The sequence below is a fragment of the Pogoniulus pusillus genome, chromosome Z (assembly GCF_015220805.1).
Source record: "Pogoniulus pusillus isolate bPogPus1 chromosome Z, bPogPus1.pri, whole genome shotgun sequence".
NCBI classification, from domain to species: Eukaryota; Metazoa; Chordata; class Aves; order Piciformes; family Lybiidae; genus Pogoniulus; species Pogoniulus pusillus.
Genome location: NC_087309.1, coordinates 40927333 through 40952641, shown reverse-complemented (window position 1 = coordinate 40952641; position 25309 = coordinate 40927333). Strand labels below are relative to the sequence as shown.

Sequence of the window (25309 nt, the reverse complement as noted above, 5' to 3'; positions counted from 1 at the left end):
GTTTTGAAGCCCTCTGAGCATTTTGGTGGCCTTCTCTGGATCCTCTCCAGCAGCTCCAGGTCTCTCTTGTGTTGGTGGCCCCACAGCTGGCCCCAGCCCTGCAGGTGAGGTCTCCTCTGAGCAGAGCAGAGGGGCAGGATCCCCTCTCTCCATCTCTGGCCAGGATGCTTTGGCTGCAGCCCAGGCTGCCCTTGGCCTTCTGGGCTGCCAGTGCCCATTGCTGCCTCCTGTCCAGCTTCTCACCCCCAGCACCCCAAGTACTTCTCTGCAGGGCTGCTCTCAATCTTATCATCTCCAGCCTGTATGGATAATGAGGATATCCATAGTTATGGATTAATTTTGCTGGAAACTTTGCAAACATGTTTAGCAAAGAGAAGGGGAAGGGAACAGAGTGTAAGTCTAGGGTCACCCTTCCTGGAGGTGCTCCAGAAACCTGTGGTCATGGCATCTGGGACCATGGTTTAGTGACCCTGGTGATGTTGAGCTGATGGTTGGACTGGAGGAGCCTAGAGGGCTTCTCCAACCCAAAGAATTGATTCTGTGTTTCTGTGATTCCATGAAGGCATTAGGATGCTGGATGGGATTGTTACCGATGCCATCGAAGCCAGCTCCATCGGCTTCAACCCGGAGCATGTGGACATCTACAGCGCCAGCTGGGGCCCCAACGATGATGGCAAAACTGTGGAGGGACCCGGGAGGCTGGCACAGAAGGCTTTTGAGTATGGCATAAAACAGGTATGATGCTGAGGGGAAAGCACAATGAGACGTGGCAGAGTGCAGGAGCTGAAAATGGTTGATACCAGAGAAGAAATGAGAATACTTTGTGCTCTCCTAGGCTTGAAAAGGAGGAGGTAGATTTGAATGGAGTCACCATCCCTGGAGGTCTTCAAGAAAAGCCTGGATGAGGCACTTAGTGCCATGGTCTAGTTGACTGGATAGGGCTGGGTGCTAGGTTGGACTGGATGATCTTGGAGGTCTCTTCCAACCCAGTTGATTCTATGAATAGCAGAGGTCAGAGCAATGATGTGTGTTCGAGACCACCAGATGGAGCAGGTGTTTTCAAAGGCACCATTAGAGACCTTTCCAAGCTGGTTTGAAGCTGCTCTTCTCCACAGAGAAGATTTCTGTGGTTTTTTTCCCCCACCATCCTTACTTTGGCTGCCTTTCTCTAGCCCTGCCCCCACTCTGCTGCTTGTTTTGCACTGAGCAGTAATTGGATTTCTTCACTGAAAAAGGCTATAAATCTTAATACAGAATTCCAGCCTTGTGAATATTTTGCTGTGTGAAATAGTGATGCACTCAAGCACCCTGTGGATGGGCTTGTTTTGTGTTAATTGCATTACTTTCTGAACTGGTGATCCAATTAAAGTGAGGATAATAAAAATGCATGGTGAAGAAAATTGGAAGCAAAGCTTTTACAGTGTTTTGGGTGTCTTTTAATGTTGTTCTCTTCAGATCTGGTTGGGTGGTGAGTAGAGTGGAAACTGAGTGCTGCAAGAGGTATGTTAATAAACTACTCCAGCTCATGCCAGTGAGGTGAAAAGATATCTAAAGATGGACAGGTACTAACAGAGAGGAGAAGGCAGAGATGAGCAAGGAGAGAAGTGGAGGAAAGCTTGAAGGACAGAAGCAAAGAGAAAGGATTTTGGGCAAAGGGCAATTGCATCAGCAGGCAGCTGCAGAGAAACAAGAGTTCTGGCAGCTGACAACCATACTCTTAGTGAAGAGGGGGGACCAGGAGGAGACAATGGGAAGTGAGCTGGTGGTAAACAGAAGTCTAAGCCCATAGGCATGCAGCAAGGGAGCTGACTGGGGAGGCAGTGTGCAGTGGTCTCACTCTGAAAGACCAGGTTCTTTGGTGAAAGCTCTGTCTTTGTACACGTCACTTCTCAAGAGGAGCAGATTTCCCCATTTCTCAGGCTTCCCTCTGCAAAGGTCTGGATGGTCTCTGTTCTGCTCTCATCCAGTCTTTTCTTGAACACATCTCTATTCTGCTCACAGCCTGAGGTGAGCACCTGTGAGCCTCACCTCAGAGGTGAGGCTGCCACCAGCCATCACACCTGACAGCTTCACTGCTGGCCTGGTACAGCACTCGAGTGTGTGCTTAGCTTTAAGTATCTAAGAGGCCTTCCTAGTGAAATGCAAGCAAGCTTTTACCAGTGCTGCTCTGGACTGTCAGCTGCATCCTGGGCTGATCCACAGCAATGTGGGCAGCAGGGGCAGGGAGAGGATTCTGCCTCTCTGCTGGGCTCTGCTGAGACCCCCTGCAGTACTGGGACAGCTCTGGAGTCCTCAGCACAGCACAGAGAGGGACCTGGTGGAGCAGGGCCAGAGCAGTGCTGGCAAGGCTGGAAGCCCTGTGCTGTGAGGTCAGGGGGAGAGTTGGGGGTGTTCAGCCTGGAGAGGAGAAGGCTCCAGGGACACCTGGTGGCCTTGCAGTGCCTAAAGGGGCCCAGCAGAAAGATGGGGACAGGCTTTTGAGCAGGGTCTGTTGTGACAGGCCAAGGGAGGATGGTTTTGACTCAAAGAGGGAGATTGAGAGTGGAGAGAAGGGAGAAAGGTTTGACCTTGAGGGTGGGGAGAGCCTGGCCCAGGGTGCCCAGAGAGGTGGGAGGTGCCCCATGGCTGGCACCATTGCAGGTCAGGTTGTGGCTGTGAGCAGCCTGCTGACTGCAGGGAGTTGGACTGGATGACCTTGGGAGGAGCCTTCAACCCAAACCACTCTGTGATTCTCTGATTTTCTGTAATTGTTCTTCCCACTCCAACTCCAGTGTCACAGAGCACAGCTCACTTCTCTTTATGTTTGGCTTTTAAAGTGCTGCAAATGTACTTGGTGCTTCCATGAGTAACCCCCAACCTTATCTGAGTGGGATGATGAAAATCTCTGTTTGAGCTGCTGTTTGCAGGGGTTCTGCCTGTGTTAACAATCAACACAACAGGAGCTTTTGCTCTTCAAATCAAACAGTTTCTCTTCCCTCTGAGGGAGCAGCAGAGCTTCAGACTGGGCAGGGTGACCTGTGTGTCCTCTCTGATGGTCTGCATGGCATGCATCTGTTAACTGCTGCTCCCTCACCACATGGAGAGGAGAGCAGAGCAAGGAGTAAATCTGTCTATGTCTGGTGGTGCTGTCCCACAGATCTGGGAGGGTTCTAGCTCAGAGGTGCTTCTGATGATCTGTGTTTCAGGGAGTGAGTGCCAGCCACAAATGGCTTCCTTGAGCAGACTGGTGGGAAATTTCTGTCATGAGCAAGGAAGGAATTCTTGAGAGTGAGGGTGGGGAGACACTGGAACACATTGCCCAGAGAAACTGTAGATGTCCCCTCCCTGGAGGTGTTGAAGGCCAGACTGGATGAGGCCTTGAGCAACCTGGGCTTGTGGGAGATTGAAGATCATCCAGTTCCAAGCCTATGGCTTTGCCCATGGCAAGGAGGTTGGAGCTGGGTGATCTTCAAGGTCCCTTCCACCCCAACTTGTTCCATGAGTGCCTTGAGCAACCTAGGCTGGAGGGAGGTGTCCCTGCCCATGGCAGGGGGATTGGATCTGGGTGATGTTGAAGGTCCCTTCCAACCCAACCATTCTGTGACTCTGTGACTCTATGGATGGTTCCTCCTGCTTACCTCTATCTCAGTGATTAAGGTAAAGGCAAGAGAAATCACCCCTGAGAATCTTGTCAAGACTTAAACAATTTTAACATATACCTCCTAAGAATACTGACAGAGTGCCAGGATGGAAAGAGGGATCCCAAGGATCCTCTGGTCCAACCTTTCTAGGTAACAGTAGAGTTGAAATGAGCTGCCCCAGCATCCTGTCAAGCTGAGTCTTAAAACTCAGGGTTGGGCAAGATGACCTTTGAGGGTCCCTTCCAATCCGATGCAGTAAAATCCCATCCAGTGTTGTTCAGGACAAAAACATCAGAATGTGGGGTGAAAACTTACCTGCTGAGCACAGACCCTAGTTTGGACTTAAAAACTTCTTCTCATGACAGTTGCCGTACCCTACACCAGCCAAGCTAAGGGATGGGCTGTAGGATGTGGAGTAGGAGACCTTAGTGGACTTTCTCTGAGGAATCCTGCAGGAAGGCTGCAGAGGGACTTTTCATGAGGGTGTCTAGAGACAGGACAAGGGGGAATGGTTTGAAGCTGAAGTAAAGCAGCATCAGAACTGGATCTGAGGAAGAAGCTCTTTCGTGTGAAGATGGTGAGACTCTGGAACAGGCTGCCCAGGGAGGCTGTGGATGCCTCCTGCTTGGAGGTGTCCAAGGCCAGGCTGGGTGATACCTTGAGTGGCTGAGTCCCTGCCCATGGTGGAGAGGTTGGAGCAGATGAGCTCTGAGGTCCCTTCCAAACCATTCTGTGAGATTCAACCAAGTGGTTTAATCTGTCTCTGTCTTCTACAGTGCTTGTGTAAGATGGCCTTTTCCTACCTGCATCACAGCGTCACAGAAACACTCCGGTTGGAAAAGCCCCTCAGGATTGCCAAGTCCAGCTGATATCCCTGCTCTGCAAGGGTCACCCTGAACCACGTCCCCAAGCACCACATCCAAACAGCACAAGGGGTTCTGCCTCAACATAAGGGGGAACTTCTTTACTGTAAGGGTCACAGAGCACTGGCACAGGCTTCCCAGAGAGGTTGTGGAGTCTCCTTCTCTGGGGCCTTTCAAGGCCTGTCTGGATGTGTTCCTCTGTGACCTGTGTCAGGTAGTATTGCCCTGCTCTGGCAGGGGGTTGGACTCGGTGATCTCTTTGGGTCCCTTCCAACCCCTAACATCCTGTGATCCTGTGACTTCTAAACACCAAGTGTTGGCTGTATTACTGGGGTGGTTTTTTTTGGAGTTAGGAATTGTTAGGAATGTGTTCCAAGGGCTGAAGTCCCTCGGGTAAACACCTCCTTTCCACCTCCTCCAGGGCCGAAGGGGGAAAGGCTCCATCTTCGTGTGGGCCTCAGGGAACGGAGGCCGCCAGGGCGACAACTGCGACTGCGACGGCTACACCGACAGCATCTACACCATCTCCATCAGCAGTGCTTCCCAGCAGGGCCTGTCCCCCTGGTACGCAGAGAAGTGCTCCTCCACCCTGGCCACAGCCTACAGCAGCGGGGATTACACCGACCAGAGAATTGTAGGTTTGTTTGTGCCGCCCCCAGACCGAGCACTGCGACGTCTCTCCGTCTGCGCAGACAGGCAGTGGCCGCTGCGCGCTGCTTGGTCCCCGAGCTGCCTGCTCCGTGTCGCAGACAGGCAGCGGCCGCTGCGCGCTGCTTGGTCCCCGAGCTGCCTGCTCCGTGTCGCAGACAGGCAGCGGCCGCTGCGCGCTGCTTGGTCCCCGAGCTGCCTGCTCCGTGTCGCAGACAGGCAGCGGCCGCTGCGCGCTGCTTGGTCCCCGAGCTGCCTGCTCCGTGTCGCAGACAGGCAGCGGCCGCTGCGCGCTGCTTGGTCCCCGAGCTGCCTGCTCCGTGTCGCAGACAGGCAGCGGCCGCTGCGCGCTGCTTGGTCCCCGAGCTGCCTGCTCCGTGTCGCAGACAGGCAGCGGCCGCTGCGCGCTGCTTGGTCCCCGAGCTGCCTGCTCCGTGTCGCCTGGCTCACACTTGCTGCTTTCTGCTGTCGCGCGCTGGGTGAAGGCTGTGTAACCCTGGAGGTCACAGCCTCCCTGGAAGGTCTTCTGCTGCGTGGAAGCAGTGGCCTGCTGAGTTTGCCTGATTCTTGTTGTGTCTCAGAGGTCTCTGCAGGAAGTTTGATGCGGTCTCCTTCTGCAGAAAGGGCAGGTGGAGAGAGGTGCAGAGTAGAAGGAAGAAGATCTTATGAAGTTAGTGCGCCTGTGAGGCAGTACCTCTGGTGTGCCTTGCCCCTGCCCTCTGTGAGACCGAGTTCCCACGCAGGACAGCAACAGCAGCAATTCCAAACCCATGCCAGCTTGTGATGGTTTGGGTGTACCCCACCCCCCACACTTTAGAAATCACCCAGACTAGACTCAGCCAGCTCTGGGAATTGAATGAAGCTATTTATTTACAGCTAGCACAATGTACAAGTGGATATTTACAGTACATACAGTTATAGACAGAAATATACAAGGTAAAAGGTAATACAGAAACACAACTCCCCTCCCAGAAACCTGAGTCCCCAGGAGGGGCTCTCAACCACCCTTGCACCTTCCCCCTGCCCCTCTCAACCTTACCCCAGTGCCAAGAAAGAATGGAGGTTTGGCCAGAGGTTAAGAAGCAAAGTGGGTTAGCCAAAACGGAGGGTGAGGTTAGAGGGATGCAGCTCAACCAGCAGCCCCAGCAGAAGAGTGAAAATGGTGCCCAGTGTTTTTGTTTCTTGTTCCCATACTTCTTAGCAAGACTGTGAGCAGAGTAGACATCACCATTGTTTTGATTGCACAGCCTACAATCTAGTTCTTCTCACCAAAACATTCTAGACTGCTTCAAACTAGCGCACAGCTCATTACCATTAAAGCTTCCCAGAGTCCACAAAAGCCCAATGGAATAAAAATTTTAGGATGCCTTCCCCTGTTCCCTTCCCCTCACACAAAAAGAAGGGTAAAAGGGGTAAAAACACCCAGTCTTGCACCCATTTGGAAGTTAAAAAGGAAACTTTTAAACAATAAAGAAAAGGTTATGTAAGGTAAAGGGAGGTGACAGAGATGTAGAGGCAGGGACTAGTTACAGATACATACACAAAACCAGGTTGGATAGCAGTGGATTCTCTGGATTGAGATGGGTGGTCCCTGGATTCAGGAGGTAGCAAGGTTGCCCTTGTGGTTAGCTGACCATGTGGCTGGCTGCAGCCAGCAGCAGCACACAGATGCTGCAGCAGCAAAGACAGGAAGCAAAAGAGTGACAGGAGTTCGAATTTCCTCTTATATAGGGTTGTGGACAAGAAGTGGGAGTGGGAAAAACTTTGACAGGAGGGGCCAGGTGTCCCTGCCCACCTGGGGTCATCAATTTTCCAGACCACTGCCCCAGCCCGGCTGAGCTTAACCTGGAACATAGCTGTTCAGCAAGCAGGCCATCAGCCTGTGGGCCTTAATTAACTGTCCAAGAAAGAACTTGGAACCATAGAATCACAGAATAGTTTGGGTTGTAAAGGCCCTCCATGAGCATCCAGTGCAGACACCAACCCACCCAACACCACCATGTCCACTAAACCATAGCCCCGAGTGCCATGTGTTTCTGGAACACTTCCAGGCATGGGGACTCTTAACACCAACCTGGGCAGCCTGTGCCAATCCCTGACCATTCTGGCAGCACAGAAACTGTTCCTCATGGCCAACTTCAACCTCCCCTGGCACCATTTCAGGCCATTTCTCTCCTTCTATCACCTAAGACAAGGGAACAGAGCCCAACTCCCACCTGGCTGCAGCCTCCTCTCAGGGAGGTGCAGAGAACAATGAGATGTCCCTCAGCCTCCTCTTCTCCACACTAAACACCCTCAGCTCCCTCAGCTGCTCCTCCCCAGCCCTCTTCTGTAGAACCTTCACCACCTGTGTTGCCCTTCTGTGGACTTGCTCCAGCCTCTCTATGTCCTTCTGGGAGTCAGAGCCCCAGAACTGAACCCAGCACTCAAGCTGTGGCCTCAGCAGTGCCCAGCACAGGGGCACAATCCCTCCCCTGCTCCTGCTGCTCACACCTTTGCTGATCCAGGCCAGGATGCTGGTGCCCTCCTTGGCCACCTGGGCACTGCTGACTGTCTCCAGCTGCTTTCACCCAGCACCCCCAGGGCCTTTTCTGCTAGGCATGTTGCATCCACTCTGCCCTAGCCTGGAGCCTTCCTGGGGTTATTGTGACCCAAGGGCAGGACCCAGCCCTTAGCTATGTTGAACCTCATCCCATTGACCTCAGCCCACAGATTCACCCTGTCCAGATCCCTCTGCACACCCTCCCTACCCTCCAGCAGACCACCACTGCCACAGCAGCTGCCCTGAAGAAAGCCGCAGTGATAAACTCCCAGTGAAGTACCTCTGTCTGCTAATTTTGCAATCAACCTGGGAGGGAAACCAGCATGATTCCAAGTCAGCCAGGAGATCAGGCCTCCCTCAGTGTCTCCTCCTCACTGCCAAGGTGTTGTAGATGCATGGGCAGATGAGTTTGGTGTTTAAGTTCCAAATAAAGCACACGTTTCATTGCAAATTACAGTTCTGCCGCTGAGGAGGGAGCAGAACACCAACACTAATCCTGTGAGTAATTTCCAAGCAAGCAGTAATTTTGAATGTTCTAGCCCCAACACAATGATCTGTTTTTTATGATTCACCAGCAAGCCTGAAACACTTCACTGTAAAGCCTTGGGATAAAGTGTAAGATACTCAGTGTGGGAGTATTTTGTTCCAACACAAAGGAGGGTTTTGATACAGAAATTAGAGCTGAAGCGCAAGGAGCGTGTTGAGGTAGTAGGGGATTTAAACACCCTTCGCATTTCCCTGCTGGTGAGGACTGTGTTAAGGTGCACCAGGTGAAGGGCAGGTGGTTGTGCTTGTGAGTGTGGGGATGGCTGCATTCAAAGCTTCATTCCTTCAGCCTGGGGTCTGGGTTGTTTGTTTGTTCTTTCCTGTCAGACAAGCGCTGATCTTCACAACGAGTGCACAGAGACTCACACCGGCACCTCTGCCTCCGCCCCGCTGGCAGCAGGAATCTTCGCCCTGGCGCTGGAGGCCAAGTAAGAAGTCACACCTTTGGAACCCTCCCCTCTCTCAGACACCCCACTGCCTTCCCCAGGATGGTGTCTGCTGCTGTCTGTTGCAGCTCCACTTCTTGTCAGTCAGACGGGCTCAGCCTGATGACAAAAGCAGGTGGCTGCTTGCCCCACAGCTTCCTAGCAAAGCAGAACTGACGTAAGATGTGGTGACTGGGGAATCGTGGAATCACAGCCTGGGAGGGACCTGAGAGATCATTCACAGCTAACACCCTGCCACAGGCAGGGACACCTCCCACTAAACCAGGTTGCCTAAGGTCTCATCCAACCTGACTTTAAAGACTTGGAGCCTTCTCTGCACAACCTGTTCTAGGGCTTCACAGCCCTCATGGGAAGGAGTTTCCTCCTAACGTCTCATCTTGATTCAGCTTCTTCCAGTTTGAAGTCATTGCCCTTTGTAATTCCCAGAAGGTCCATTGCCAGCGATGAGACATGAAATGGAAGGTGCCCAAGGTCTGTCAAAGCAGAGCAGGTGTGTGCAGGTGGATCTGAGTGTATGAATTAGAGAGAACAGGAAGAAGAGGACAGGTCAGGACAGGACAATGGCTTTTTCACAGAAAACTCTTCGGGCATCAGCGTGTAGGCTTAGGTTCAGCTCCATTTTCTGTTGTATGCTCCTTCCGTGACATAAGCCAGCATACTGAGGGTCATATTTTAAAGAGTGGAGTTGGAATCGTGGAATCACAGACTCAGTTCTTCTGGAAAAGCCCTTTCAGATCCTCCAGTCCAACCATTCTCTAACTCTACCGAGGCTGAGGCTAAACCACATCCCTCAGCACCACGTCTCTGCCTCTTGAAAACACCCCCAGGGAAGGGGATTCAACCACGGAATCACAGAATGTTAGGGTTTGGAAGGGACCTCTGCAGACTGTCCAGCTCAACCTTCCTGCCAGAGAAGGATCACCTAGAGAAGGGCACACAGGAACACCTTGAGTCCTGTGTCCAGCTCTGGGCTCCTCAATTCAAGAGAGATGTTGAGGTGCTGGAATGTGGCCCAAGAAGGGCAACAAAGCTAGTGAGGGGCCTGGAACACAAACTCTATGAGGAGAGGCTGAGGGAGCTGGGGTTGTTTAGCCTGGAGAAGAGGAGGCTCAGGGGAGACCTCATTGCTGTCTACAACTACCTGAAGGGACACTGTAGCCAGGTGGGGGTTGGCCTCTTCTGCCAGGCAAGCAGCAACAGAACAAGGGGACACAGTCTCAAGTTGTGCCAGGGTAGGTCTAGGCTGGATGTTAGGAGGAAGTTCTTCACAGAGAGAGTGATTGGCATTGGAATGGGCTGCCCAGGGAGGTGGTGGAGGCACCATCCCTGGAGGTCTTCAAGAAAAGCCTGGATGAGGCACTTCGTGCCATGGTCTAGTTGACTGGATGGGGCTGGGTGCTAGGTTGGACTGGATGATCTTGGAGGTCTCTTCCAACCTGGTTGATTCTATGATTCTATGATGGGGAGAATAATGGTAGACAACCTTGAAACACTTGACCAGGAACCTTTTCTCCACAGCCCAGATCTAACCTGGAGGGATATGCAGCACCTGGTAGTGTGGACCTCAGAGTATGATCCACTGGCTGGAAATCCAGGATGGAAGAAGAATGGAGCAGGACTGATGGTCAACAGCAGATTTGGGTTTGGACTGCTCAATGCCAATGCCTTGGTGGACTTAGCTGATCCCAAAAGATGGAAAGGTGTCCCAGAGAAGAGAGAGTGTATTGTCAAAGACAAAAGCTTTGAACCCAGGTAAGAACCTCTACTAATTAGCAGGAACTGAGCTCAGGTCTCTCTAGCCTGGAGCATTGTATTCTGCTCTGAACCACACCAAGAATCTTCGTAGATTGGTGGGATGGTTAAGATTGGAAAGGGCCTTGAAGATCATCTAATTCCATCCCTCATTCCTCTGATTCACTTGGTTTTGCCCTGCTGTATCCCTCAGAAGCATTTTTTTACTTGTTTTTTGAGTGTGGGGCTGATGAAAAGGTCTATCTTGAAGGCTTAGCAAAGAAGATGATTATGTCTGCCTGTGCAGTCATCATGTGGGTGGATGCTACTGCGAGCGTGAACCTGGTCAGATAAGATATGAATGTTTAGAGAGCTGTCAGGTGAACAAGAAGATACCACAGTGAGTTTCCCAGAGACTTTTTAAAGGAAAGGAGTCTGTAATCAGTCCTTGAAATTCTTCTGTGGCAGGCACAGTGTTTGTTGAATTCATGGTGATACACTGAGCTTGAGGCACATCTGGGTTGGGCCAACCCTGGGCACAAATCTAGGCTGGGTGCAGTGTGGGTTGAGAGCAGCCCTGAAGAAAGAGCCTTGGGGGTGCTGGTGCCTGAGCAGCTCCCCAGGAGCCAGCAGTGCCCTCATGCAACCCAACAGGCAGCTGAGTGCTGGGCTGCACGCAGAGGGGGGTGGGCAACAGGGCAAGAGAGGGGATTCTGCCCCTTGGCTCTGCTCTGCTGAGACCTCACCTCCAATCCTGCCTCCAGTGCTGGTGTCCCCTGCTGGTGAGAGTGCAGAGGAGGTCACAAAGATGATCTAAGGGCTGGAGCAGCTCTGCTGTGAGGACAGGCTGAGGGGGCTGGGGGTGTTCAGCCCGGAGAGGTGAAGGCTCCAAGGGAACCTTAAAGCTGCCTTGCAGTGCCTGAAGGGATCCTGCAGGAAGGTTGCAGAGGGACTTTTCCAGAGGGTATCTAGAGACAGGCCAAGGGGGAATGGTTTGAAGCTGAGAGAGAGCAGGGTTAGACTGGAGCTGAGGAAGAAGTTGTTCAGTAGGAGAGTGGTGAGACTCTGGAACAGGCTGCCCAGAGAGACTGTGGATGCCTCCTGCCTGGGAGTGTTCAAGGCTTTGAGCAGCTGAGTCTAATTGAGAGGTGTCTCTGCTGTAGGTGGGGAGATTGGGGAAGATGAGCTCTGAGGTCCCTTCCCACCCAAGCTGTTCTGTGGTTCTGTAGCATGTCTCTTATGAAGCACAAGTGTCTCAGAAGCTGACTGAGCAGACCCACCCAGGCACATTCACAGCTGCCCCCAGCACAGTGAGCCCAAACTGAGCCCAACTACAGGCAATTAAAGCGTGCAAGCTGTAATTAGTCACTAAGCTGGTTAATCAATAAGGCTACCTAGCCACATTTGTCTCCACTTGTTCACTTATGGATTTGTTGTCTGGAAGCAGTGCAGCTCTTTCAAAGATCAAAATGACTCGGTGTGAGTGCACCAAAAAGCTGTCTGTGGGGACATATTGGAGTGTTTTTGAGCGTGGCTGCTTAATGACCTCATTATTAATGCTGCCCGGTTGCTGCTTTGCTTCTGTGAGCTCTCTCCTTCCCACACAGTGCCGATCCAGGGCTGCTGTCTGCAAAGCTTGCTGTTTATGTGTTTTTATTGCAGTCTGTAGCCTTCCTTTTGCATGACAAAAATGAAGAACCCACCTATGAACTCAGAAAGCTTTCTGTGGAGATTTAGGTAGCCTGTTCTCATTAGCAGTGATGGAAATGTTGCAGAGGAAGCTCTGCACAGGAGCTCCAGGCTCTCAGCCCCAGGGCTCTCAGCCTTTGCTCCTCACACAGATGCTCCAGGCCCCTCAGCAGCTTTGTGGCCTCCCCTGGCCTCTCTCCAGCAGTTCCCTGTCTCTCTTGAACCGGAGGGCTCAGAACCAAGCCCCAGTGTTCCAGCTGTGGCCTGACTAGGGCAGAGGTGGGGGAAGAAGAACCTCTTTTGCCCTGCTGACAAAGTTCTTTACAGAGAGAGTGATTTCCCATTGGAATGGGCTGCCCAGGGAGGTGGTGGAGTCACCATCTCTGGAGGTGTTCAAGCAAAGCCTGGATGAGGCACTTAGTGCCATGGTCTGGTTGACTGGACAGGGCTGGGTGCTAGGTTGGACTGGATGATCTTGGAGGTCTCTTCCAACCTGGCTGATTCTATGATTCTATGCCGTTGGCCTTTTGGCCAGGAGGGCACACTGCTGGCACAGGGACAGCTTGTTTTTCACCAGGACTCCCAGGTTCTTTTCCACAAAGCAGCTTTCCTGGTCTGACAAGCAGCTAAGTGTAAGTCTGATTGAGCTGTGAGGTGGAGCTGCTTACAAAGGCTGTGCTGTTTATAGTCTCTGTTGGCAGAAACCTTTAGTGATCAGCCTTGCTTGCTTCTAGGAGCTGTTGCACAAGTCTGCCTTATGCAGTGCTTATCACTTTGTCCACTCCAGGGTTATCTGGGCTTCCAGAATCCCCAAAACTTTGACTGGAGCATGCACAAAGACAATGAATGCAGAATTTATCTTCACTCCTTCACTTCCTGTCCTTGTGAAATGAGTGTCTTGTGTGTGATCTGGATTTCACAGGCTTGATCTAGAGTCAGAGGTTTCTGTGACTAATCAGAGAACTCCTGTAATTTTGCCAGGTTGTTGAGAGCAAACGAGGAAGTCATCATTGAAATCCCCACAAAAGCCTGTGAGGGTCAGGAGAACTCCATTGCATCTCTGGAGCACGTGCAGCTGGAGGCAACCATCGAGTATTCCCGTAGAGGTGATCTTCATGTCACTCTGGTGTCTCCATCAGGTAGGAGAGACAAAGAAACTCTGCTGTGTAGCATTTCCATAGTGAACAACTACGTCTGTGTTCTTCAGTGGTTTAGAAAAAGCTATTTATATCCTTAGAGAAAGCTAGGGACCTCCAACAGGAGACCCTCACCTGCAGCACTGGCTCCAGTTCTGGGGTCCCCAGCATAAGAGAGACCTGGAGCTGCTGGAGAGGGTCCAGAGGAGGCCACCAAGATGCTCAGAGGGCTGCAGAAACTCTGCTGTGGGGACAGGCTGGGAGAGTTGGGGCTGTGAAGCCTGGAGAAGAGAAGGTTTCAGGGAGACCTTAGAGCAGCCTTGCAATACCTGAAGGGGCTCCAGGAGAGCTGAGGAGGAACTTTGGACAAGGGCTGGGAGTGCCAGGATGAGGGACAATGGCTTTGAGCTGGAAGAGGGGAGATTGAAACTGGAGATGAGGAAAAAATTGTTAAGAGTGAGGGTGGGGAGACACTGGAACAGGTTGCCCAGGGAGGCTGTGGATGTCCCCTCCTTGGAGGTGTTCAAGACCAGATTGGATGAGGCCTTGAGCAAGCTGGGCTGGTGAGAGGTTGAAGATCATTCAGTTCCAAGTCTATGGCTTTGCCCATGACAGGGGACTTGGAACTGGAAGCTCTTTAAGGTCCCTTCCAACCCAACTCATTCCATGAGTGCCTTGAACAACCTGGGCTGGTGGGACGTTTTCCTGCCCATGGCAGGAGGTTGGAACTGGATGACCTTTGAGGTTCCTTCCAACCCAACCTATTCTATTCTTCATCTTGAGGAACATCCCCTGCTTGAACCATTGACCTCAGCAATGTTCTTCATCTCTGTTTGCATTCCCCTGGGCTTAGCTGAGTGCTGTTGCCTGCACTATAGCTTCATGTTGCCTTCATGGTTAAACTGGTTTTTTTTTTTCCTCTTCTCTTTGCTGTTTTCCCACTTCTTCTGCAAAACACTGTTACCAAATGTGTGTCATCCCTCTCCTATATTTGCCATATTACCTTTAAATATATTTATAGCTCGTGAGCAGGCTCCCTGGGGCTGCTGTGCTCCTTGTTATGTAAACACATCTCCCTTCCTCTCTCCTTACATGCAAACAAGCACAACACGTTCCCCACTGTGCAGCAGCATCTCTTCTGCTGCAGGAAGGCTTCCTGAGCCTCAGCATTTTGGTGATAATAACAACACTGCAAGTGCTACTCACCCTGTTGGAGCTGCAGGCTGTAACCATTTACATCCACTCACAAAAAACAAACCCAAGAAGCCCCTCAAATAGAGTAATGAACTCAGGGTAAGGCTTTGCTTTCCCTGCTCTAACCCAGTTTGCCTTCAAAGCCCCCATTAGAAGTTTCCTGAAGTGTTGTGACACAAGACTGGTTCTGTCTGATCTCTGTTTATGTGCATCCACTATGTTCTTTTATTTTTGTCTAGAGATTAGAACACAAAGCAGGAGAATCATAGAATCCTCAAGGCTGAAAGACCTCTAGAATCATAGAATCATTAAGGCTGGGAAGACCTCTAGAGTCATAAAATCAGTAAGGCTGGGAAGACCTCTAAGATCATAAAGTCTTGCCTTCTACCTTCCATAATCACAAGACCATGTCCCCAGGTGCCACATCTACTCATTCTTTGAACACCTCCACCATCTCCCTGGACAGCCTGTTCCAATCACTGACCACTCTTGCAGCAGAAAAATTGTTCCTCATGGCCAACCTAAGCCTCCCCTGGTGCAGCCTGAGGCCATTTCCTCTTGTCCTGTCATTAGCTGCTCGGGAGAAGAGGCCAACACCAGCCTCACTGCAACCTCCTTTCATCAGAGAGCTGTAGAGAGCCATGAGGTCTCCTCTCAGCCTCCTCTTCTCCAGGCTGAACAACCCCACCTCCCCCAGCCTGTCCTCACAGGACCTGCTCTGCAGACCCCTCAGCAGCTGCCACCCCTGACTCTGCAAGCTGAGCAGTATGGGAAGGCAGACCAGGTGCCTGTGAGCAGTCACCACTGTTGCTCTTGCACCAACACAGGGACCAGCACTGTCCTACTGGCTGAGAGAGAGAGAGACAAATCTCCAAATGGGTTCAAGAACTGGGACTTCATGTCTGTCCACACCTGGGGAGAGAACCCCACAGGCACCTGGGTGCTGAGGATTACTGATGTGGTGAGTATGTCTCTGCCTTAACTTGAGCAACCTTTGGAAGCCTGCTTAGATGAAATGCTCACGAACCACCCCCACAGCACGCTGAGGGCTGAGCCTGCTCCTTAAGCAGCAAGGGTTTGTTTAAACAAAAACGACAGAAAATAGGCTCAGGTTTCCTTGTTCTTTACATCAGTGCAAAGCACCTCCCTCCTTTTCACTGTCACTCACCTGTCAGAAAAGATTTCTTGCCTGTGCTTGTCACACATTATTTGTCATTGAAATAAATCACTTGATGCCATTTTCTGTGATTCACAGAGTGAAGTCTGTAATCAAATTAACATATCATTAACTGCTAATTAGGCTTTTTTTTCTGCAGAAAGGAACACTGGGTATTTCCACTCTTCTCTTGTTGCATGTTAATTGGCTCAAAACCTTTTGAATTAACCCCAGAGAGCTAGTCTGATGCATACACAGTAGTACAGACTCACAGGATGGTGGGGTTGGAAGGGCCCGCTGGAGATTATCCAGTCCAAACACCTGGCCAAGGCAGGGTCACCTGGAGGAGGTCACACAGGAACATATCCAGGTGAGCTTGGGACTTCTCCAGAGATGTAGCCTCTCCAGGCAGCCTGCTCCAGCCCTCCAGCACCCTTCAGTTGCAGAAGTTCTTCCTCATGTTCAGATGGAGCTGCTGATGCTCCTGTTTGTGTCTCTTACCCCTTGTCTTGTCCCTGGGTACCACTGAACCCAGCCTGGTCCCACCCTCCTGACGCTCACCCTTGAAGTATTATTGATCAGCATTGAACAGATCCCCTTTGGCGCTGTTCTCCTCCAGGCTCTCAGCCCCAGGGCTCTCAGCCTTTGCTCCTCAGAGATGCCACAGGCCCCTTAGCATCTTTGCAGCCTTTTGCTGCACCCTCTCCAGCAAGTCCTTGTTCCTCTTGAGCTGGAGATCTTCTCTCTATTTTTTTTTTCACTGCTGAACTACGTTAAAAGATTAAAGCCAAGAAATCCAGAGATATGGAATGAGTAAGTTTGCTGACATCACCTGGGGATGTGGATTACCAGAATAAAGCTGCTAACAAGCAGCTCTAAAATCATTCTCTTCAGAGAGAGAGAATGATAAAGCACACTCATCTCTGGAGAGCTGCAGTGAAGTTGCCTGTTAATAAGCTTGTAATTAGGGGTCAGATCCTGTCAGGAAATGAATGCCTCCATCAGACACTGAGCCTTCAACCCCTCTTGGCCTCAAGCTGTAACGGGGAGGGTAATGCCAAGAACCGAGGCAGATGGACAGGGCTGTAGAAGTAAACATTATTATCAGCGGTGTAGTGTTAATACTGCAGGCTCACAGGTAACCCCCTGGCTACAGATACCCTGCTCTGTGTAATTAATAGAATGCATTTTCTGGAGCAAAGGTAAGAGCAGCATTTTGATTTGCAATTATCTCTCATTTTCCATTTTCCAGTGAGAGGTTCTTGACCCCTAGAATAAACCAAGCTGGGTGGTTGGTTTGGGATTTGTTGGGGTTTTTTTGTCCCCAAGGGACAATGAACCTTTTATTTCCTCAACTTGTAATGTTTTGTGATGAAAACCCCAAATGCAATCACAGGTTCCCATGCAGAGTTGCTCATCATTTGGTTGTCGTGTTAGTGATGTGTGTAAAATTTAATACAGGCTTCTGTTAGGAAGGAAGAGCTCCAGCAGCTACCTTCAGTCACTCAATGGCTGAGAAAACAAAAAAAAAAGAAAACCAAAACTAAACAAAAAAGTGAAAGAAGCTGTGTTAAAATAAAAGCTTCAGTGCCTCTGTGCTTGTTGTCTTCCTTCCACCTTCTGCTGTTTAAATAATGCCACCAAACCTCATGGGCAAAACCTCTGTGGCTCACTTCCACCTGCTGCTTCAGCTTGCTGTCATACAGCACTGCAGAATATCCTTCCAAACTGTCACTCCAGAGTAAGCAGCCAAGGAATGGCTCAGTGAAGGGCTGGGAATGACACAAAATGCTGCTTCATGCATTTGCAGCCTTCAGTCATTTGCAGCCTTCTGGCTTAGGGCAAACCCCATTGATCCTTACACAGTTACTTAATGTAATTAATTAATTCTTTTAGTGCTGCACCAAAGTGCAGACATTAGAGAAGTTTAGCACTGAACCCCACTTGCTGATACTCTCTGTCTCTGACAAGCCAGTCTTTTGGTGCCTGTGAATCACTGTCTGTGTTCAGACACAGTGTTCAGAGCCACAGAACCTAGGCCTAGCCTGGCCTTAAACTGTGTCCAGTTCTGGGCTCCTCAATTCAAGAGAGATGTTGAGGTGCTGGAACGTGTCCAGAGAAGGGCAGCAAAGCTGGTGAGGGGCCTGGAGCACAGCCCTGTGAGGAGAGGCTGAGGCAGCTGGGACTGTTTAGTCTGGAGAAGAGGAGGCTCAGAGGTGACCTCATTGCTGTCTACAACTACCTGAAGCCAGGTGGAGGTTGGTCTCTTCTGCCAGGCAAGCAGCAACAGAACAAGGAGACACAGTCTCAAGTTGTGCTGGGGGAGGTCTAGGCTGGATGTTAGGAGGAAGTTGTTGCCAGAGAGAGTGATTGGCATTGGAATGGGCTGCCCAAGGAGGTGGTGGAGTCACTGTCCCTGGAGGTGTTGAAGAAATGAGTGGATGAGGCACTTAGTGCCATGGTCTAGTTGATTGGATAGGGCTGGGTGCTAGGTTGGACTGGATGATCTTGGAGGTCTCTTCCAACCTGGTTGATTCTATAATTCTATGGAAAATATCCAGGGATGAAGATTCCACCACCTCCCTGGGCAACCTGTTCTGGTGTCTCACTACACTACCCTCATGATAAAGAATTTCTTCATAAGGTCCAGTCTAAACCTGCCCTCCTCTACCTGGGACCAGCTGGTCATTTATTTCAAGTCGTTTGTGATGACTTGCAGCCCAGCACCCTCTCTCCCCTTCTCCCCTTCTCCCCTTCTCCTGGGGAGCTGTACTAATGCCACGCTTGTCTTGCAGTCCAGGAGAATGCAAAACGAAGGGAGGATTGTGAACTGGAAGCTGATTTTGCATGGCACTGCCACCAAGCCTGAGCACATGAAGCAGCCCCGCGTCTACACATCCTACAACACTGTGCAGAACGACAGGAGGGGAGTGGAGAAGATGGCAGACTCTGCAGAGGTACTCTGAGATCAGCTGTCTTGTTAACTCACCTGTTTTTCAGTGCCACAGAAAGCAGGGTTTTGTCACAGGAGGAAGGTGTGTGTCAATTCTGTATGTGTGTCATCTAGTGCCAGACCACTTCTGAGCTCTGTACTGCAATTTCATCCTTCTCAGCAGCTGATATCTTTATTAAGTCTCTGTTTTCAAGTGCTGGCATGTAAGGCTTTCAGGGTGGTAAGAGGATATTGCTCCTCAAGCAGTGAGTTTCGCAGTTAGTGCAGCTGGGTGGTACAAGCAGGGAAGGACTGAGTTTGCTGGTGGGTGAGAAGCCAGAGAGGAGCCAGCAATGGGCACTGGCAGCCTGGAAGGCCAAGGGCAGCCTGGGCTGTATCCAAAGCACCTGGCCAGAGATGGAGAGAGGGGATCCTGCCCCTCTGCTCTGCTCTGGAGAGACCTCACCTGCAGGGCTTTGTCCAGCTGTGGGGCCACCAACACAAGAGAGCCCTGGAGCTGCTGGAAAGGGTCCAGAGGAGGCCACCAGGATGCTCAGAGGGCTGCAGAACTTCTGCTGTGGGCACAGGCTGGCAGAGTTGTGGCTGTGCAGCCTGGAGAAGAGAAAGCACAGGGAGAGCTTAGAGCTGCATTTCAATAGCTGCAGGGGAGCTGCAGGCAGGCTGGAGAGGGACTGTTGAGAAGGACCTGTAGGGATAGGCTGAGGGGTGATGGTATAGAGGTGGAGCAGGGCAGAGTTAGGTTGGACATCAGGAGGAAGTTGTGCAGAGTGAGGGTGGGGAGACCCTGGCATAGGCTGGCCTGGTTCCATCCCTGCAGACATTGAAGGTCAGGCTGGAGGTGTCCCTGTGCATCCTGCTGTGGTTGGAGGTGTCCTTGCTGCTTGCAGAGGGTTGGAGACGATGCTCTCTGAGAGTATCTTCCAGGTCCATGCAGGCTGTGACTCTGTGGATAGACCTCTGACAGACACACTGAATTGACATAATTCTGGTGAGAAGAATTGTGGCATCCAAAAGGAGCTTTGCCTGCTGGAGTGCTTTCAGGGAGTTTGGGAAGACATTTGTAACAAAGGGATGTAACAGAGGTCAGGAATTCACTCATGCAGATGGTTTGGTTAAGTGGATTGATAGATTCATGGAGTCACAGACTGGGTTGGGTTAGAAGGGACCTCAACAGTCCCCCTCCCTGGAGGTGTTCAAGGCCAGGGTGGGTGAGGCGAGTGGGAGGTGTCCCTGCCTATGGCAGGGTGTTGGAACTGGATGATCTTTGAGGCCCCATCCAATCCAACCAATCCAGTCCCTTCCACAATGCCATAACATTCTAGTTATTTTCTAGGTGCCAAGTGGCTCCTGACTGAAGTAGTAACATCTGTCCACGTCTAGATGGAAGTAACTAATCAGAGGGAGTCTTAATTCACTGTTTTTCACAGAATCACAGGTTGCTAGGCTGGAATCACAGAATCATTCAGCTTGTAAAAGACCCTTGAGATCACCTGGTCCAGCCATTAACCCTACTCTACCAAGTTCACCACTTGCTAAACACCACACCTTAATGACCTTTAAACACCACCAGGGGTGCTGACGCCCTGGGCAGCCTGTTCCAGTGCTTGACCACTGTTTCAGGGAAAAAAGTGTTTCATAATGCCCAGCCTAAACCTCCCTCAGAGCAGCTTGAGATCTTGCTCTAAAACTAATTACCTGTGAGAAGAGACCAGCACTTACCTCTCTATATTGTCCTTTCAGGTAGCTGCAGAGGGACTCCAAGGATCATCTGGTCCGGCCTTCAACACATGAAGGACATGGACCTGATGGAGAGGGTCCAGAGGAGGCCATAAAAATGATCAGGGAATTGGAGCACCTCTGTTATAAGGGCAGGCCGAGGGAGCTGGTGTTGTTCAGCCTGGAAAAGAGAAGGCTCCAGGCAGACCTTAGAGCAGCCTTCCAGTACCTGAAGGGGCTACAAGCAGGCTGCTGAGGAGCTGTTCTCAGAGGCCTGTAGGGACAAGATGAGGGACAATAGCTTCAAACTTAGATTGGATGTGAGAAACAAGTTATGCACCAGGAGGGTGCTGGAACACTGCAACAGGTTGGCGAGGGAGGTGGTTGGAGCCCCATCCCTGGAGGTATTCAAGGTGAGGCCGTCAGAGCTCTGGACAGCCTGATCTAGTGGAGGATGATTGGACTGGATGACCTTTGGAAGTCCCTTCCAACCCAGACCATTCTGTGGCTCTGTAATTCCTTGACACTTAACTTGTGTTTTGGTTTGTGCTAATCTGTGTTCCAGGACCACACCACACAGCAGAGTGTGAGTACAGAACCCAAAGTTACAGAAGAGACCAGCAGCAGTGACAGAGCAGAAGATAAAATCCCATCAGAGGCCATGCTGCACTTACTGCAAAGTGCTTTTAGCAGACAGAAGGCTCCCAAGAGACTGCCCAAGAAGACTGCCAGTGAGAAGTCCAGCATCCCCTATGAACACTTCTATCAAGCCCTGGAGAAACTCAACAAGCCTTCCCAGTTGAGAGACTCAGAGGAAAGCCTCTACAGTGACTACGTTGACCTTTTTTACAATGCCAAACCATACAAGCACAGGGATGACAGACTGCTGCAGGCCTTGGTCGACATCATCAAGGAAGGCAACTGAACCTACAGGGCATGGCACAGAGCTGGGGATCCTCACTCTCCCCATTGCACCCCCAAAACAACCTGTGGTTTCTTTTCAGAAGTCTGTTGTGTGCTCTTAGTTGTGTGATTGCTGCTTTGATTGCTTCATATTTAATACAAATATCAAGGGAGGGAAGAAAAGAAACAAACCAACACCAAAAGGCAAATGGGTTGGGAGGATAAGGCAGTAAATGGATGCTATTTAGGAACAGCTGTTTTCCCAGCCTCTCCTCATCACCATCAGAGCAGATTTGCCCCTCAGGCAGGACATGCAATAGTATTCCCCTGGAAACAGCAGTGCTCTTGTAAACCACCTTGATTTCTTCCTCCACACTCTTTGTTTTAGCATGCAGCAGGATTCAGACCTGGTTGGTTTGAAGTCAGCTGCCAAAGCTATGGGGATATATACTCTCATACCTAGATTTGTGATCAATATTGCAGTCTTTATTTTGTCTGGTTTGGGTTTTGGGTTTGTTGTTTGGTTTTTTTGGGTATTTATTCCAGATTTAATACTTGCAGCCAGTGCTGCTTCCAGCATGAGGCTTTTGGTTTCGGTTCCAGTGGTCCCTTACCCTCCTCTTCTCCCACAAAGGAACCAGCTGGGAGTTGGGCTGGGGCATCAGTGAAGTTGTTAACAATGCAGACCACAGACAGACATGCAACTAACATAAAAGAGCCCCCAGATGAGGCATCCCTGGATGTGAGATGATGTTCTTACCACCTGACCTTCAACTACTTAAGTGAAGTGCCTGTATTATGAGCCTACTCTTTCTAGGCTGCGTGAAGTCAGTGAAGACAGAGGTTCCCACCAAGGCTTTTCAGAGCAGCTGCCTGGTCCTCAGGCTGGCTCTGAATTCCTTGATGGAGCCCTGGTCTGTTTGTACTGACTACATGAGCTATGGGGATCAACCTCCTACCTATGGAGCCTCAGGTAGATTTCTAAAGTAACACAAATGCTTTCTGAGATGCTGATGTCTGCAGTAGTCAGGACAACAAAGCTGGGATCACTTTATCCTTCTCTGGAACTATGACCAAAGTGGAATGGAAAGGGCAACTGCCCCAGCAGAGTCCCTCTTGGAGTGTCTGTGGTAAATTTGCCAAATATCTAGTAAATTAAGGCAAAAAAGTGGATGGGGAGAGGTGTGAGATTACAGAATGTTTTGGATTGGAGGGCACCTTTAAAAGTCACTGAGTGGGAAAAAAAGCCAATAATATTCCTGGAGAAGGGACTCAGAGGGAAAGAGCAAATGGAGTGTGGAGGATGGAGAGGAAGAGGAGGCAGGGTCAGGTGGCAGAGGAGACAGGTGGCTGCCAGCAAGCAGCAAGGGTGGGTGGCTCCTTGGCGGTAGCACAGGAGGAAGTTCCCTACACGTAGCTCTTCAAAGCCAGTCAGGATTAGCATCACTTTGCCTTCCGTGGTTAACAACCATCATGCAGAGCTGGATGCTCAGAAATGGGAGGAGGTCTGGTGCAAGGAAATGAAACTCCCCAGGGGAACAGTTCCCTCCCTGCAGTGCTGCAGATAATCTGAACCAGTGCCAACTGCTTGTGACTTCTATTTCCCTCTCATCTGCTGCTCCTGTGCGTTCTCCAGACACTCTAGACCGATTCTCCTGCACTGCCTACTCCTTAAAGTGATGCCAGCGTCCCCAAGAAGTTTGCAGTTTGGGCTTGCAGTTCCTCAGTTCAGAAGGAGGTTTTTTGTCAAACTTCGTGCTAAATGATGCTATTTAAAGGTAAATCTGTGGCCTGCAACTGCACTTAAGCCTTGGATGGGGAAAAAAAAAAGGGACTGCTCAAAGGCAGTTTTGAAGGATGTCTTACCAAACAAGATTTTAAAACCTCTGCTTCTTCGCTCTTTGTGGTGGTTTCATGCCTGTCTTGGGCTTAGCCTGCTTTCCTGCCAGCTTTAGATAGATTGAGCTTAGCTGATCTGAAGAATTCTTCCATGTTCCTAGGCTGTATTTCAAGGACAACAACTCCACCATTGAATGTCTCTTTGTCATCCCTTCTCTGCTTAGAATGAGAAGTGATTAACCAAACCTTTTCTAAATGCTCCAAAGCAGAAAGGTTTCTTGTGCAGTCCCACCAAGCACACAAGATTTGTGTCTTAACTTGCAGGGCTGAGAGCACTAACTAATGCTCCCAACCCACGTTCGGTGTTCAGAGTTCACCTCCATGAGAAATACTCCCCCACCCCCACCCCACCCAATCTGGTGAGGCAGGACCACAGTGAGCCCTCTGCAATGAAGCTCCAGAGGCTGGGCAGTGATTTGTAGGCAGGCTCAGGTTATGTGACAGGGAGGAAAGGACAGCAACACTCAGCCAGCCCTTGGGAAGAGCACAGGTTAAAAAAAGGAGTGGAAAACAGAGGACTCTCTTTTGTTTTAAGCTCAGCTCCCCTGCTGACACCAAAGCTTCATCAGAGGACAAGTTGGAAAAAAAACAAAACCAAAACAACACAAAATCTCTCTTTTTTTGGAACGTTTTCTCCAATACCCAGGAGATAAATTACTTATTTTTTTCTGTCAGTGGGTTTTTTTTTTTCCCCTTTCCTGTGGTGCCTGTGTGGGTTTTGTGTGGGAAAAAAAATAAATTTTTAAAATATTAAAAAAAAAACAACAAACAAAACAAAACAAAAAAGCGACAAAAAAAAAAAAAAAGAGGAAAAAAAAATCTCTCCGAATTTTAAATTATATTTTCTTTACAGGTATTTATAACAGCAAAGAAAAAAAAAAATATTGAACAGAGGATTTTAAAAGGCATAATAAATTACATTGAAGAACCTGAAATTTTTTTTCCTTGGGAAAAAAAATAAAATAAAGAAAGCACAAAAAAAAAAAAAAAAAAAAAAAAAAAAAAAAAAAAAAAAAATAAAAAAAAGGGAAAAAAAAAGGAAAAAAAAAAAGAAAGGGAAAAAAAAAAGAGGCAATTTCACCCAATAAAGGTATTTTTTAAAAGACATGTCCCAAAACAAGCAACTGCAACATGTATGTGATGTGATGTGAAACGTTGTCTACTGCTAGCATAATACAGTGTGTGAGCAGAGCTCAGTGTCTGGTCGTAGCCTTTGTGAAGAGCACAGAAGCAGTGCCCAAGCCTAAAAAACGGCTTGGAAAGAGAGAGCTAAAAATCATGGCCCGAGGAAATGCACCAGGGGGGGCTTGGGTGGAGAAAATGTGCCGAACCCGAGTGCCAAGGGGTCAGGGTGATCCTTGAGGGGTGCAATCAATGAATATTGCTGCTGGCAAAAGGCAGAGCTGGGAGCCCATATCCTGTGTCTCCAAGTACACATCCAGGCTGGGTGGAGAATGGAGTGGGAGCAGAGCTGAGGAGAAGGGCTTGGGGATGCTGGGGGAGGAGCTCAACATGAGCAGCATTGAGTACTGCCAGTCCTGCCCTGGGCTGATCCCCAGCAGTGTGGGCAGCAAGGACAGGGAGGGGATTCTGCCCCTCTGCTGGGATCTGCTAAGACCTCCCCTGCATTGCTGGGGCAGCTCTGTAGTCCTCAGCACAGCACAGAGAGACCTGTTGGAGCAGGGCCAGAGGAGGCCACAGCAGTGCTGGCAGGGCTGGAAGCCCTCTGCTGTGAGGCCAGGCTGGGAGAGTTGGGGGTGTTCAGCCTGGAGAGGAGAAGGCTCCACGAACACCTTCTGGTGGCCTTGCAGGATTTCAAGGGGGCTTCAAGAGAGCTGGGGAGGGACTGTTGACAGACTTGGAGTGACAGGACAAGGGGTGATGGCCCCAAACTGGAAGAAGCCCTACTGAAATGAGACATTAGGAGGAAATTGTTCCCTATGAATGTGGGGAGACACTGCACAGGTTGCCCAGGGAGGCTGTGGATGCCCCTTTGCTGGAGATGTTTCAGACTGGGTTGGATGAAGTCTTGAGCAACCTGGGAGGTTGTAACCCATTGAAGATCATCCAGTTCCCTTCCAATCCAACTCATTCTATGAGTACCTTGGACAACCTGGGCTGGTGGGAGGTGTCCCTCCTCATGGCAGGGAGTTGGAACTGGATGATCTTGAAGGTCTACAACTCCCTGAAGGGAGGCTGTAGCCAGGTGGGGTTGGTCTCTTCTCCCAGGCAAGCAGCAACAGAACAAGGGGACACAGTCTCAAGTT

General features: G+C 50.3%; 1 protein-coding gene across 1 annotated transcript in view; it reads left to right on the top strand.

The window, feature by feature from the left end:
• PCSK1 (proprotein convertase subtilisin/kexin type 1) overlaps positions 1–22255 on the top strand; it is a 48974-nt gene extending 26719 nt beyond the window's left edge. Inside the window, exons 7-14 of the mRNA XM_064176469.1 lie at positions 563–735; positions 4905–5117; positions 8547–8647; positions 10184–10417; positions 13067–13224; positions 15243–15376; positions 18367–18528; positions 20806–22255. Of these exons, the coding sequence (XP_064032539.1) occupies positions 563–735; positions 4905–5117; positions 8547–8647; positions 10184–10417; positions 13067–13224; positions 15243–15376; positions 18367–18528; positions 20806–21165 (1535 nt within the window). The 3' untranslated portion in view covers positions 21166–22255. The remainder of the gene's footprint in view (positions 1–562; positions 736–4904; positions 5118–8546; positions 8648–10183; positions 10418–13066; positions 13225–15242; positions 15377–18366; positions 18529–20805) is intronic.
• The last annotated feature ends 3054 nt before the right edge of the window (positions 22256–25309 follow it).